The sequence below is a fragment of the Bidens hawaiensis genome, unplaced genomic scaffold (genome assembly GCF_021521415.1).
Source record: "Bidens hawaiensis isolate Kalapana, Puna unplaced genomic scaffold, B.hawaiensis_p1.1 tig00014295_1, whole genome shotgun sequence".
In the NCBI taxonomy this organism is placed as follows: domain Eukaryota; kingdom Viridiplantae; phylum Streptophyta; class Magnoliopsida; order Asterales; family Asteraceae; genus Bidens; species Bidens hawaiensis.
This window is the reverse complement of record NW_027492230.1, coordinates 250643-266305: the sequence shown is the minus strand read 5'-3', so window position 1 is coordinate 266305 and position 15663 is coordinate 250643. Positions and strand designations below refer to the sequence as shown.

At 32.3% G+C, this 15663-nt stretch overlaps 2 protein-coding genes across 2 annotated transcripts; both read right to left on the bottom strand.

Annotated features, from left to right (window-relative positions):
• Window positions 1-7787: 7787 nt before the first annotated feature.
• On the bottom strand, window positions 7788-10404 carry LOC143546236 (transcription factor MYB123-like). Its single transcript, XM_077037941.1, has 3 exons — window positions 10030-10404; window positions 9818-9947; window positions 7788-8605 (listed from the first exon to the last, which is right to left on the bottom strand). Exons 1-3 carry the CDS (start codon window positions 10160-10162, stop codon window positions 8008-8010), a joined length of 861 nt encoding a protein of 286 aa, XP_076894056.1. The 5' UTR covers window positions 10163-10404; the 3' UTR covers window positions 7788-8007.
• Window positions 10405-12587: 2183 nt separating this feature from the next.
• On the bottom strand, window positions 12588-14811 carry LOC143546251 (protein neprosin-like). The gene is made up of 8 exons (XM_077037953.1): window positions 14611-14811; window positions 14420-14506; window positions 14044-14313; window positions 13903-13962; window positions 13621-13809; window positions 13427-13480; window positions 13038-13247; window positions 12588-12961 (listed from the first exon to the last, which is right to left on the bottom strand). Exons 1-8 carry the CDS (start codon window positions 14809-14811, stop codon window positions 12590-12592), a joined length of 1443 nt encoding a protein of 480 aa, XP_076894068.1. The 3' UTR covers window positions 12588-12589.
• Between the last annotated feature and the right edge of the window lie 852 nt (window positions 14812-15663).

The following is a 15663-nucleotide window of genomic DNA, read 5'->3' as shown; positions in this document are numbered from 1 at the left end:
TTATTATAACAAGAAGAAGAAGTAGAAATGGAATGGAACAAATAAACCCGAAGTGAGACTGGATTTTAATGGTTAACCCACAAATGGAATCAAACATATAATAGGACTACTTTCTAAAAGAACATTTGTTTTTTTAATTATTATTGAAGAATATTATTAAAAAACTATTCATGGTTCCTTCCCCATTAGTATTTTATTATTATTTTTAACGTTTACTGTCACATTTTTTGGTGGTAGGATAGTTCAAGCATATCCACAGACACAAAAACAAATTAGGTGTCCCATCACCCATGTGTGTTGTTAAACATGTTACTTCTTTTTTGTGCTTACTAAAACTTAAGAGTTTGTGTCAAATTGGAAATGTTGGTTTATGAGTTCATCTCCAATTTTAGGTGTTCCACGCTATTGTACTTTAAATATATAAAAATAGAAAATATAATGGGTAATAATTAATGCATACATTAAACAGAATTAATGGTTTGTTTTAATAAATCAAATTAGTATAAAGTGGTATGACAATAAAATATAATATGATATAGTTTGTTGTGATATATTAATAAGATTTAATGTAGGTAATATGATGCAATATTATATAGTGTAATATTTATTTAATATGCATATAAGATTTAATTTAACTAGAGAGGATAAAGGATTTTAGGATAAATCATTTTTAGTGTGTGTGTTTGTATAACTTTGAAAAATAATAATAATGTTTTAAAATTGTTTTGATTAGATAACTTATAATATTTTGTTCTAATAAAGTCACTGAAGTTCTGTTTAATTCTAGTTCTAGATATTTGCCACGAACGACAGGTTATCATACATGGTGTATTATACAAGTTTTTTTTTCATTAAATATTAACTTAAAAATGGATTACAATAGGCAATCCCTAAATAAAACCTAAATACTAAATAAAGAAATAACTGCTGAATCAAAACCTCAATAGGTGCCATAAAACCAATGACTACTAATCCGACTCATATACGCGATATACAGCTACCGTTACCATCACATGGAGGAGCCGATCACTATTAGCGACGATTACGCTGGTAACAGGGTCCAAGGGGTGGCAGCTCCTGGCTAGGGTCGAGATGTCATGTCACCTTGGAAATTTTTTATTTTGACAAATGTTGTTATATTAAAAACGCATTAGAAATTTAATCATTATTAAATTTCGTAGATATATAGATGTCAAATTAAGGAGCGTATTTTGATTTTGAAATTCAAAATATGATAACTGATTTATAACTGCAAAGCAGTTATCATGAATCCTAACCCTAACGATCATTTCTTGATCATACGATATTTTCTTTTGGGTAATGAAACTCTCTCAATCTCCATACTGATTATTGCACTCAATCCGAGTTTTATCCAATGAAAACGTTTGGGAGCCAACAAATAGTTTTTATTTGAAAGTGTTCACGACTCTCAAATTTTCAAAGATATACGATTTGCAGAAATCCCCAATACCATGATCTAATTCTAACACTTTTAAAAGTTGATTATTGTAAGATAAACAACTATGTGGAGCATTCACAACTGATATTCTATATTTTTTACTACCTTTGTTAAATGGTTAGTGAAGGAAACTATAAAATATAATGAATAACATATGAAAAAATATATTATTTAATTAAAAAGAAGAAAAAATATGTAATTATATAATAATTTTTAATATAATTATAAATATATAGATAGAAAATAATCTACCATAATACTCTTATATGATCTTACTATTTGCTTAACCGTCACACTACCATGAATCCATGATAAAGAAAAATGTGACGGTTGAGGAGTTGAGTGCACATACATTACTTACATAATTTCTCAAATTTTGAATTCAAAAGGGAAATTTCACGTAGTCATATTTTAAATGAAACATTTACCTTACAATGAAATCTTTTATACTATACGGGTATAGTAGTTTACAACTTAACAGGCTACCGAAATTAAGGGTGGCCCAAGACAATACAGCCCCAGGCCCCAGCCCCCAAGCTGCTTAATGCTTCGTCCAAAACTTTGTGGACCGCAGCCCAATGTTAGAGCTTGCGGATAGGGCCGTCCAAACCGCTCAGTCGCTTGAACTCGCTCGGAAAATGCTCGAAAAATGCTCGCTCGTTTTTACGCTCGATTGAAAACGAGCCGCTTGGCTCGGTTCTGTTTGTAAACGAGCCAAGCAACGAGCAAAGGTCTGCTCGGTTCGGTTCGGCTCGAATATTTTATGTATTTTATATATAATTATATATGAACAAATATATAAATATATAGACAAAACACATAAATATAAGTTTACAATTATTTTTACCCCTTAAAATTTTTCATAATCCGTCAATTTTACAGTTTTATTTGTTCGATTCAAGTTTTTAGATTACTAGAAGTTTGTTTAAATGATCATTATATCTCATTTCAAACTTATTTTTCAATAAAAAATTACAATATATTACACGTTTGTCTAGAAACTACTAATTTATTTATAAAATATATTATTTACAATCTTCAAATTTGTTTTTTATTGAAAATTTTAAAGTGAAAAAGAAATAAATAATGCTCGAAATCGCTCGACGTTCGTTCGAAAAATGCTCGATTCGATATTGGCTCGTTTCGGTTTTCGCTCGGTTCGAATTTCAGCCTTTCGGTTCGGTTCGGTTGTAAACGAGCCAAGCAACGAGCAAGCCTTCGCTCGGTTCGGCTCGGCTCATGAACAGCCCTACTTGCGGATAGATGTGTACAAAAAACCTGAACCCGGAACTGGACCCGATAAAAATACTGGAACCGGTTTTTTTATACCCGGGTTTTTAATACTCAAACCCGTACCCGACCCTACCCGTGGGTACGGATAGGGTATGCATTTCAGTACCAAAACCCGAACCCGGAACAGGACCCGATTTGTACCCGTTAATACCCGAAAACCCGAACGGTTCCATACCCGAACCGGGTTTTACAAATACCCGGAACCGAGTTTTTCAAATACCCGATCTATACTCGATATTACCCAAAAATACCCGGAAAAACAACCCTAAAAGGTGCAACCCCTTAAAAATCCAATATATATTCGATAAAAAACCCGAAAAAAACCCCAAAAATAGGGTTTTTTCAATACCAGAACATAAGGTATTCAAATACCCGGATTTAGAATACCTGGTCATATACCCGACCCGAACCCGATACATAGGGTATGGTTTTTGGAGACAATACCCGGACCCAAACCCGACCCCGGGTATTGCGAATATCCGATTTTTCAATACCCGAACCCGGTTCCATACGCGAACTCGGGTATTAAAACCCGATTTGTGCATCTCTACTTGCGGAGCTTTAACGTTATTAATAAAATTTTAATTTAATAATAGTAGTAAAATGGAAATGTTATATTAGGCTTTCAAATAATAAAAAAAGAGACATAAATACATTTATATACACGCGATAGTTTTATGTAATTGTTAAATCTATCTTGAACTCGAATTAGTTAGAATCAAACTACTCACTATAAATACACAACATAATTTTAATTTCTTTCACACATGATACAACTTCAATTCCTCAAGCATCAAATCCCCCATACAAAATGAGCTTCAGTGATAATAAAAACACTCCAAGTTCATTTGTCGATGTTTGTTTACTTATGTGATATTTAATTTTTAAGGGTCTGATACTTTAAATCAACCGTGTAAAATAAACTTTGTACATTCATTATTATTTGTTGGTAATCTTTTGTGTTACCAAGTTATTTTAGGATAAATGGTTTCATTTAAAACTCAACCATATTAGCATAATCATAATAAACATTAATAAAAATTATGATGTGTATAATATACATTTGTTCAAAAATATTTTTATTTTTAACACCAGATAACCAACAGAACGAAGTCCTTAGCAGCTTAGCCACTACGGTCTTCTCAATGAATTTATTTTCATTTTTTTACTTCGTCAAATAGTCATTAGAATTTGTTTCGTATAAGGTGTGCAACATGTCTTACCCAAATGCACTCAAAAGGTGGGGTTCACCCCTACTAACAACCACTTAACTTTTTATTTATTTTAATGTCTAGTTCAGTGGCAGACCTAAGAATTTTTTCATGTGGGCGATAAGGTTGCTTAATACTACCTCCGTCTCATTATAAGCGTCCTGGTTGATTTTTCAAGTCTTTCTTGTATAACTTTGATCGACAATATTTTTGTTTGTGTTATATAATACTTGATGTAAAATATATGAATGGATTGGGTTTTAAATGTATTTTACATTGATATAATTTTCATCAGGTATTATATGACATGAACAAAAATATTTATGGTCAAAGTTAAACAAGAAAGACTTGAAAAATCAAACTATGACACTTATAATGGGACGGAGGGAGTACTAATTTAAAGGGGGACGGTCGGGGTTTTCACATATTAATAACGCTAAAAAAGAAAATTTAAGGTGGGTGGCTGCCCCCACGGGGATACACCTACGTCCGCTTTGTCTAGTTATTCCATAACGCTTTTGTTAAAGGATGAGTTGGTTAAAACTCGCTATACATGGCAGTGATGTGGCATTTTAACTTGGCTTGCTAGTTAAACCATAACAAATAGCCTAGATAAACTAACATGTGTCTTAAAAAAAAGCGCCATCGGCATCCAACTAGCTAGTAAAAGATCACAAGAATAAACCTTCAGGTGCCTTTATTAGGAATGGTCCATTTATTTTGTACACCAGCATAGATCTTTGACAATCACATTTCAATCCACAATATACGCTTGTAATTGTAATGTTCACATCACAATTGCACAACTTGCCCTTTTGCCTTCTCTGTTTAATTTCATTCCATACGATGTATATATTCTAAAGTCATAAATTCAATCCCAAGTGGTCCTGTGCTGTTGCGCATGCTAAATGCTAGGGTTCATCATGACACAGTATTTAATGTGTGGGTAACCATACTGATCGGGATTTAAGTCGCTTCCCTGATAAGTTCAATACATGATAAAATCAGTGAACCTTGATCATACACGAGACATAAAGTACAAAACATAATAAAACCAGTGAACCTCGATTATACACGAGATATAAAGCCAGTATTAGTTTGAGATGTTAACACTTTTATAAAGTTTTTAAATGTGCATTGTCTTTTCATGTTTCAGAAAAGACAGATTGTTGAATATATATGCTTCATTAGGATCATTTAATGTGATAATGCAAGGGCAAGTGGATTGGCCCTAGCCTACAATGAGTAATGACTAAAGAAGTAAAGATTGTGGTGGTCGGCGATGAAATGACTAACATAAATACATACATATAATTCCTTTTGACAATCTGTTTTTTTATCGGTGTTTGAAACTACCTTCGATACCCGAGTAAGTCTTCCTGGGACAGATGTGAATTGTCTATATTAATTTTGACGTTTAAGACTCATCAAAAAGCACCATCAATGAGGAATCTCATCATTGTGTGAAAACTCTCTTGAGTCTAATTCACCAAAGAACACCATCAAAGAGGAAACCCATCATTATGTAAAAACCTCTTGAGTCAAGTTTCGAACCTAAGATCATAAATATCTCAATAACCAACACCTCATGTTATTGGACCAAAATGTCAATTACAATATGACATTTAAAAATGCACACTCACCTAAGTTGTACCTTGAAATACCCTATACTACCATAGTGGTGCGGTGGCACCACTCCTTTCAATACCCTAAAGAATTTTAAATGTGACGGTAAAAAGAAATGTTGCATTCTCCTAATCTCTCTCGGGTAGTAGTACCTGGATTGATCATCATCCACAAAAGGAAATTGGGAAGGAACTACCCGGAATAATACCCAAGCACCCTACCCGCAGCTCATCCCCACCAGCCTAACCTGAGCTTCCACGAAAATCATGATGAGACCTTTGTTTTCAACACAAGTACACAACCCGTCAAACTTTTTTTTTCTTCATAAATCATAACATCCAATTATAGGGTATGGGTCTAGGAATCAATTGGTCTAAGAAGATAACTAGATAAGTGGGTAGATAGGGTGGTTAAAAGCAGCACACACATTGGCATATTCGACGGCCAACGTACAATATGATTAAGGTTTTGTAACTTTTTCTCTCCATTTTGATAGTTACATATTCTTTTATGCACTTCCTTGATAATTATAAACTAAAAAGTGTATCTGAAGAGTGGAAAAGTACTTTGATTTTCATACATCGGTAGACTAGTAGGTTGTTAAAACAACCCGTTGCTAGAAACATGTAAGAAAATAGTTTGATAAAACTTGCTTGAAATGAACTCATGGATATACGATCTCAACCCCAGATGAGAGCTAACTCACTCACTCAAGTTAAGTGTCGTAAAATAAGCCCAATTTTTCAGGAAAAAAAACTTATCTTTTTTTTCTTTCTATTTTTATTACCTAATCATATATAGAAGTAAAATATTTTATATATGCATGTATAAGAAATGTATTTTTTTAAAATTAAAAAAACTAATACATGCAAGGTAAGAGTTTTCTAGCTCAAGCTTAAGTTGAAGCTTTAAGCTGGCTTGATCGATTTGGCTCCCTCGCTTAATTAACAACCGTTAAAAATCCTATATAGGAAATGAAAATAATTGCCCAAACGTATTGTTTAAAACATATTAATGTTCTAATTTACAACAAAGATTTACACTCTTGATACAATAATGCCCTCAGTGACGTTTTAGAACTGTATACTTTAGTATGTCTTTTCCTGTTTTTTAAAAGGCAACTGTTTGTCTTGTTTTAGAACTTTATATGAATCCTGTGGAAAATGATGAAAGTGTCATAAAAAAGGTACATATGTTGAAGTCTTTAACAGCAAAAGGAAATGAAACGAGACACGTAGTCATAGACTGCTCTTTTGGAGTTCTATATTTTGTGTATGACTAAAATAACGAAACCATTAATAAATTAATTTGCTTTGCCATTCAATATTTTTTTAGAATTAATATAAAACATTAGCAAAGTCCGTGGCTCTAAAAAAACACTGTTCATCTTTCTTACTTCCTTTTAAACACATGATACAACCATCTAATGCATGTCCTCTTCTTTAACCTAACCGCAACTAGCTCTGCACATTTCTATCAGATCGAACTCTCCAGTATCTACATCATCTGCAGCGAATGATGACCGGAAGTAAAGTAAATGATTAATGTGTGTTTTACAATTGCAATAACAAGAATTAATATCAACAATAGTTGTTTATATCATGTTGCGTGTCTTCATTCAACACGATTGTTTCCTAAGATTGAACAATCGAAGTAGAGTGTACTTCTAGGAAAGACTCAAGCACATGATACCACATAAAGCATAATATGTCCTCGGCTCACTATCCTTTTGACTCCCCGCTTATTCATTTTATACAATACACGTGAAAGGAAATCTTCATACTTGTATACCACTTACGTGCCTCTTTTATTGTAATTGAACTATTTTATTTGAAATGGTATAAAATTTATTTAGTACCACTTAAAGTTTCTACCTTCCTCCTGTTATTCTTGCCTATTTTCACATCTTTTTCATTTCAAACACAACTTTGAAAATTGATTTTAATTATTTATTTTAGCTTCGTATAGGATATGCTTTTGCTTTGCAAAGCAAAGTTCTCATCAAGGATAACACAAACCAAGAAAATAATAATTACATATAATATTTATGTTCACAGCCAGCATAAGATCATATTTTCACTAACTAAAAACTCCATTTTCACTATCTTTCAACACTAAATGTATAAGGTAACTCGATATTCATTCCGGCTATTAAAAGAACTGTCAAATTAGATGCCTAATAATATATCCTGTTCTAAAACCGTGTTTCATATATAAATGAAAACAGGTTTGGAATAATATAACCAAATAATTACATAATGTATAACCTGATACAATTCATTATCAAACAACCAAATAATATATTACTTATAACTAAAATTTATGATAATCAATGGGACAATGAATGTATAGTGAACAAATTTAACCTCACAAATCTGAAAACCAAAAACAAAACAAAAAAAGAAAAGAAAAAAGAAACTAAGAGAGAAGCCAAGCAATCATTGCATCTTGCTTCTGTACATCCACCCCTACTTGTTCTTCTTCTTCACTCTCCCATGGCCATGACATGATATCATCTTCTTCCTCACCTCCTAAACCTAACCCTAACACTTCCATGCTATCATCACCTTCAAAATCCCATTCCAAGCCCCAGTCAACCTGGTTTACTTGACTACTATCATTGGTTGATGAGCTTGAAGAATTCATATGAATATTATTATTAATCACATCTTCCTGATCATTAGTTAAAGGCAACACCCCAGTAATTGGATCCATCAGCAGACTTTCATCATATAAGCAATCATCAAATTCGATATCTTTAATCTCCCCACCGGAAGTAGAAGAATCATGCATGCTTTCTCCACCTCCACCAACCGAAGGAATATTAATCATGTTATTTTGTTTTTCAGGCAATGGTATTGTAGAGGTTTTTCTACGAGGTTTCTTGCTCTTCATGCGGCGTTTGGTGGGAACTTTTGGGGAGGAAGGGTCGATTTTGCGACTCAAATGAGAGTTCCAGTAGTTTTTTATTTCGTTGTCTGTTCTTCCGGCCAAATGTCCGGCTATCAATGACCAACTACAACAAAAACACACAAAAAGACATTAACAACACGTTAATACTAAATATCTTTTATTAACTGCAACTAACATACTCCTAAATACTCAGGGGCAGACCTAGCATGCAAGGTGCGGGTTCACGGGAACCCATTGAGTTTCGGATTTTTTATAAAATGTCTATATAAATTATGGTAGTGAACCCATATATAAAACGTTGAGTGAACGCATACACAAATTCAACTTTAGTCTAGTGGTAAAGAATCCTGCTTCTTGTAATCCCAACCCAAATTCAAATCCCATCGTGAGCATGAATTTTTTTTCCACAGCAACTGCACATAACCCTGCAACCTAGGATTTCAATTATTAATGTTTTGGTTTTTATTTTAAATACAATATCATGTTTGATTGAATGCATTCATTCTCTATGCTTCAACTATTTAAATACATTATGCATTAGCATGCTTTTAATTACACACAAATATTTTGTTTGAAAATTGCTACAAAGGTCACACTTATCCTAGATAAGATGTTACGGTAAGAATCATTAACCCTTAGCTTAATATTCCTTTATTGATGTTTCTTTAATTGCTCTTTTTTAGTAAAAAGTTTTTAAAACTATGGTCTTAATATGTATAAAACTAAATTGAATGCTTTAGTTAGAATTTTTAAATCTTATAACAAGCTGAATAATGGAAGATTCAAACTAATGAAATTTGGATAAGGTATCAAAATTTTATTATGCTTTAGACCTTCAAAATGGTTTGAGCCAGCCCAAACTAGAAAATTAGCTATTGAGGAAGTTTGTTTTTTTGTTGTTGCATCGGATTTTTTATTACGTGATTAACCTTACAGGATTTGAACCGTCAAACCGACCCGAACTATCGAACCGAGCCTAAAATTTTCTCCGGTCGTATAAACTTAGAACATCTAAATACAGTGAACCCACTTAAAAAAATTCCTGGATCCGTCACTGTAAATACTTATGTCATTCAGGTATACCAAAGTTGGAATGATGTGCTTATGTGCTATATGTTTGAGTGATGAACAGTACCGTCGTAGATAGATGCAACTAGCTATGTAACACAATGTGAACATTTTATAATTTGATGTACGTTTTTAGAGGTGAAGATGCATGAAATAAAAGGTTTGGGTACCTTTAGTCAACCCATTTTTAAATAAACATCTACAACATTTAATTGTGTAAAATTATATTTCAAGAAAATGTGAGAACCTGTTACCAAGGGTGGCATGCAACTTGATAATGAGATCTTCTTCCTCACCGGATATATTTCCTCTCTTTAAATCAGATCTTAAGTAGTTTATCCATCTCAGCCTGCAACTTTTCCCGCACCTTAGCAACCCTATATATGTTCAACATGTCAACTAGTTAATTAGTGTTAAAATTTATATACAAGCCATAAGAAATACTAATTCAGATATTACCTGCATTTTTTGGCAATGATCTCCAAGAACCTTCACCATGGACATGAATGTAGTTAGACAGTATCGCGTCTTCTTCGGCAGTCCACCGACCTCTTCGCAACCCGATTTTCTCACAGCATGGAGCTCTTCCCATGATTAAAACCTATATTGTAACGAAGTTTGTAAAGATTGCATGTAAAAAACAAAATTTGGACAGTGAAGTGGTGTTGTGATCGTTGCATTTAAAAGGGAAAAAGGAAGGTGGGCCGGGGAGTGTCGTGGTGGAATAATTTGCCACGTGTGTAATAGAGATGAGTATTATGAACTCTCTTGTCGTGGCTTATCCTCCGTCCACTTTTTAATTATTTATTTATTTTTCTCTTGCTACAGATTAGTTAGTAGGTTAGAAATATGTGTATTACACGGGTTTTGGGTTTTGTAATAAAATAAAAACATATCAGTCTAATAAAGTTATAAACTAGCCCTCAAATAAACTCAAAATGGTCATATTTATTGTTGATTCTAACATAATGCTCCCTACCAAGCTTCCTATATTCATTTCCTTTGTAAAATAGTATTTTTTAATAAAAAATGACATGTTAAAGCTTCGAAAACAGAACGTGTTCAGGAAGCAAAAATGCCTCGAAATGACCACTTTGTTAGCTATAAATGTTTGCATCTAACTTGTGTAACATAACTCATTCTACTACCTTTAAACCGAATAGTCAAAAACCAATTTCTTTTCAAGCACTACATATGGGTACGCCTTTATACCATTTCCGTTACTATATTTCAACACAGTTAATAAAGATCAATCACCTTAACAAGAAAAGAAAATGCCCCAACTTCATATCGTTCATATCATGAATGATACAACTTCTACATGTTCGCGGTCATAGATCTAAGCTTGTCCATGATTCGGAGATAGCATAGGGGCATGTGGTGACCTTAATGTTGTATCACAGAGGAAAGAAAATAAATTGTTGTAAATATCCCAGATGCGGATGATGGCTTAATCAATAAGCTTTGCGAAGGACTGAGGGATGCGGTAAACTCGACAAGCAAGGGCGGATTCAGTATTCAGCCAGAGGGAGCGTATGCACCCCTTCAAATTCGTATTTTCTTCTATAAACTTCTACTATATTAGGTTCAAAGACCCCAAATACCCCATCCGTATTTTTTAGTGCCCCAAACTCAACTTTCCGAGCCAACTTTTCAAGCACAAATGTAGTTTTTCTTTCACAAAATAACAATTAAGCTTAGATGATTTAATTGTCTAACTACTTCATCAATTAGTTATTAATATAGTGATATATTTTGTTAGTTTAATTGGATCATAATAAAAATTAGACCAAAATATAATAGTATTCAGAGTATCATTTCTTTTTTATAATTCTACACTATTTAACTTTAATTTTTTTTATTTGTAAATAAAAGCGTTTTGTGCCGTAACAATTATGCAAAGGTTTTTATCAACTGTAATATGTATTTGGTAATATGTATTTCTATACGTGGTTTATTTATTGTAATTTCATTTGACCTGACCCTTTTTGGTTTGACCCATTTTAGTTTGACTTGACCCGTTCTATGTTGACCGTTTTTGCACCCACTGGCAAAATTTTCTGAATCCGTCACTGCCAACAAGGAGCCCTTCCACTATAACAATTAAACATAATTTAACTTACTAATTACAGCCTAATTACAGCCCTTGAGCCAGAAACATTATAACAACGTCTACATGTTTACAGTCGCAGACAAACAAACTAGTAACTTAACATTAACTTGTACCAAGCTAATTTGATACCTAAAGCGATATCGTGTCGATCATATATTCTCTATTTACAACAATCACTATATTTACTTTTCTCTTGCACTCAAACGTACCTCATCTTAAAAAGAAAATTAAGGTGACTATTTAGTAACTAAAAATGAGTAAAGGAAGTCTTGTTCTTTAGGTTCGATACTCGGTTCTTACATAAGCTATACTACTACCTGATAGGGTCACCTGCCTTATTGTGTGTGTTTAGTGACTTAGTCTAGCATAAAAATCATTTTCTGTAAGTTTAAACCCTCGATAAAACATGATAAAATTAACTATACTAATAATCCACGCTCATCAGGCACGTTGTTAGAACCGTTTTCTGTAGTTGTAATATAGTAGAATAGCAGGATCATTATTGTATTATCATAGGCTAATCATTGAAGTTATGTTTGTTGATTGAGTTTGTTCGGTTTCACTCGTTTTCATCTTATTTCCCAATTTCGGATCTGGAATACCATTTCTATTGGTATTATTAAGATCTAAACTTATCTGTTACCATTTCTGTGTAAACTCAATAAATATGAGTGAAACTTTGATCTATTAATTTTAATATAAGTCTTATTATATTATTAAGTTTAATAATATAATAATTTTAATACCATTTCGGATCTTTTAATTTTAATATAAATCTAATTATCAAAAACTTTGATCAAACAATAAAAAAGAAGCTAAGCAACTAACCAATAAATTAGAGGAGAAATATATTTAATTTATTTGTAAGAAAGAAATGATGGATGCTCAAGATCTACATATATTTTCTTAAGGGCAATTTGGACTATGTCCCGATCCTCCAAAAAATATATAATTACGCCATACATTATTAAATCCACTTTGAACATCATAACAATTTGGTTTCTCGGCTGATGTCATCAAATTAGGAGCATCAACTAACTGGTTATAGTAGTTAATCACTTCCAAGTTCCTAGCATACGCTGCTTTTTTGTAACCTTCATTTGGGAAGTGACCGCTACCCATTTGAGTTGATGTGTGGCTACCCAAGTTTGTTGAAAACACTTCTCCACCATATTCAATCGTCGTTGCATGACCTCGAAGATCTGTGAATAAACTTGACGGCCAATATCCGATTACTTCATTTCCCACCTTCAACCACCAGTTTGAGCTTTTTGGGTCCTGCAAAGCTCAGCATTAAAACATAAACTACAACTACGTTTTTGTCATTTTTGTATTTATTATATTAAAAATTTACCTTCCATATCATAAAAGCAACATCGTATTGTTGACCGTTATATGTTGATACTGGAGCTATAGCAGCTCCTAGAGATATCCTTGTACTGGTGTGGACAAATCCTGGACATTCCAAATTGTAGCAACCGGACCGGTACCCATTAGGCTGTATATTAAACCATAAGTAGCAATATATTTGAAAAATAATACCATATACATGTAACAAATAAATGAATTGTTTCGTTCAATAAATAAAATAAATAATTTTTTTATCTATTTTAACATAAGTAATAATAGAATACCAAATAATTAGTTCAAAAATTAAATAGTTAATGTTATTTGAAACAACCGAAAACATAGGAGAAATAAATATGAATAGAAAGTGATATAATTAATAAACATAAAACTTACAGTCCAGTAAGTAAATAATCTTGGAAGACTATCACCATTATGACTTGGGTAAGCCTGTCATAACAAAGAAGATATTAAATTACAAACAATAACACTCCCGTTATTTGTTACCCGCGTATTTATGTGTTTTCTGTTAAATATTATATTTTCATGAATTACCCGTATAGTATACGAGACTCAAACTAGTAAATTACCTGCCAACCAGCCTCAACAGAGTTGACGGGACGATTTGGAACATCACCTAAAACCCAGATTTGTGAAAGGCTAAAATCGTCTCCATCAACAATAGGTTTCCATATATTTAAAAGCGCCTTTGCTCCATAAAATTCTCCATTATTTGCATACCCAAATGCATGCTGCAACATAAAATATGGTCGTAAGTTTCATCGAGCAATCTAAAATATCATATTTTGAGTTGCCCGTTAATAAACGAGTCGTATTCAGATTGAGTTGTATATATATAATTTATAAGCTACATCCACGAACCTCTTTTCAACATGCCTCAACCCTTGTATGGCATGTATAACCCAATTACACTTGATTAAAACACATTTACAACACAAATAAGTATATATGTAATGTTCAGGTTCATTATATAATCCTTTTAGTGTTCATTATATAATCCTTTTAGTGATCTTCAACACAGTAATTGCTTTACTATAATGAAAGCATAAATAAAAAGTGTATACCTCATGGGCTGGTGAGGATGGGATGTCTTTTCTACTATATTTCTTTCCAAATTTAGAAAACGAAATAATGTCGCTAGCAGTTGTTCTTGTAACTGGAATGGTTCCATTTGGGCATGATTCACCATTCGAATTCCACAATTGCTTGAGTTCTTGACTATTTCCTGCATTATCATGCCCTTTCGGTAACTCTGGTGGAGTCTGTTTAATATAATTTTATTTTCAAACAAGTAAAGAAATTAAAATATTGTACAAAGCTAAAACCCCTCAAAACCACTATTCATGTGTATATATAATTTAAACATACCAAAGACATTTTTCCTCTTATTTCAGGAATATCAAAAGCTGGTTGAAGATGAAATAACACGCAATCTATTATATCGCCATCTGGACTCTACAAGAAAATATAAATGTATATATTATATAAATAATACAAATAGAAATAGTAATAAGAACAAGAATAAACCATCAAAACACCAAATAGAGTATAAGAGTTACCTTAATTGATTTAACAAAAGGCTTGTTCATCTTTCTAAGACGAGCATTAATAGAGTGCATATTCTTTAACTTGTTGCCTTCTATGGAAGTTTTGTTTTCTTCTCGAAAGTCCTTCGAGGAGAAAACTGACGAAAATAACAAGAAACACAAAAGAAGAACAGAAATGATTGTAGAGATGCCACAACCGGAAGCAGGCTTCATCGTTGTATATTGCTGTGTATTTGGTGCGTGTATTTTATGCTATTGTGGTTATTGTCTATATTTTTCAAAAGAAACCGAGTCAGAAATAATCAATTCAAGAAAAGGTGTTGCAGGGCTTATTCTAAAATGTTGATAGTTAAACTAATATATATACTATGAGAATATTAATGCCAATGGTTAATTAATGGGGTTTAACAAAATTTCAGTTATCGGAAAATTGATAATTAAATATTTTGATAAATTGTGCAAGAGAGTAAATGCATGATTACTTCTCCATTAAACATAAAGAAATGAACAAGACTTCCAACGTAAATAATAATAAATTAATAATATGATATAACGTAATTTAGTAAGTATTTTATTTCCCAACTGAAGCCTATTTTGTAACAGCAATATGATTTCACAACTGATGCTAGTGTAGTTAATTCATTAAATCAAAATCTTATGAACTGATAACTTATTTGGAATGAAATTCGATGATTGATTTCATTAGTACTTAACTAGGCTAGTGGGGAAGGTTCATGTACATTTTGATCTTAACATGAGTACGTAGAAAATAATGCCAATTTATTTAAAAATGCGAACGTAAGAAACAATACCAACTACAATACCAATCTACATAAACAATGACTTATAATAACAAAGAAAAGAACCTAAAAACTACAACAAAAGAATCAAAATCAAGAACAAAATAATAACAACATATACCAGCAAATACTTATAACAACAAAAGAAAACATCTAATAATAACAACAAAATATAAATAAGCAAATACTTATAACGTCTCATAATCGAAAATTAGCAAATACGAACAAAAAATAGCAGCAAACACCTATAAAAATAAACCTAATC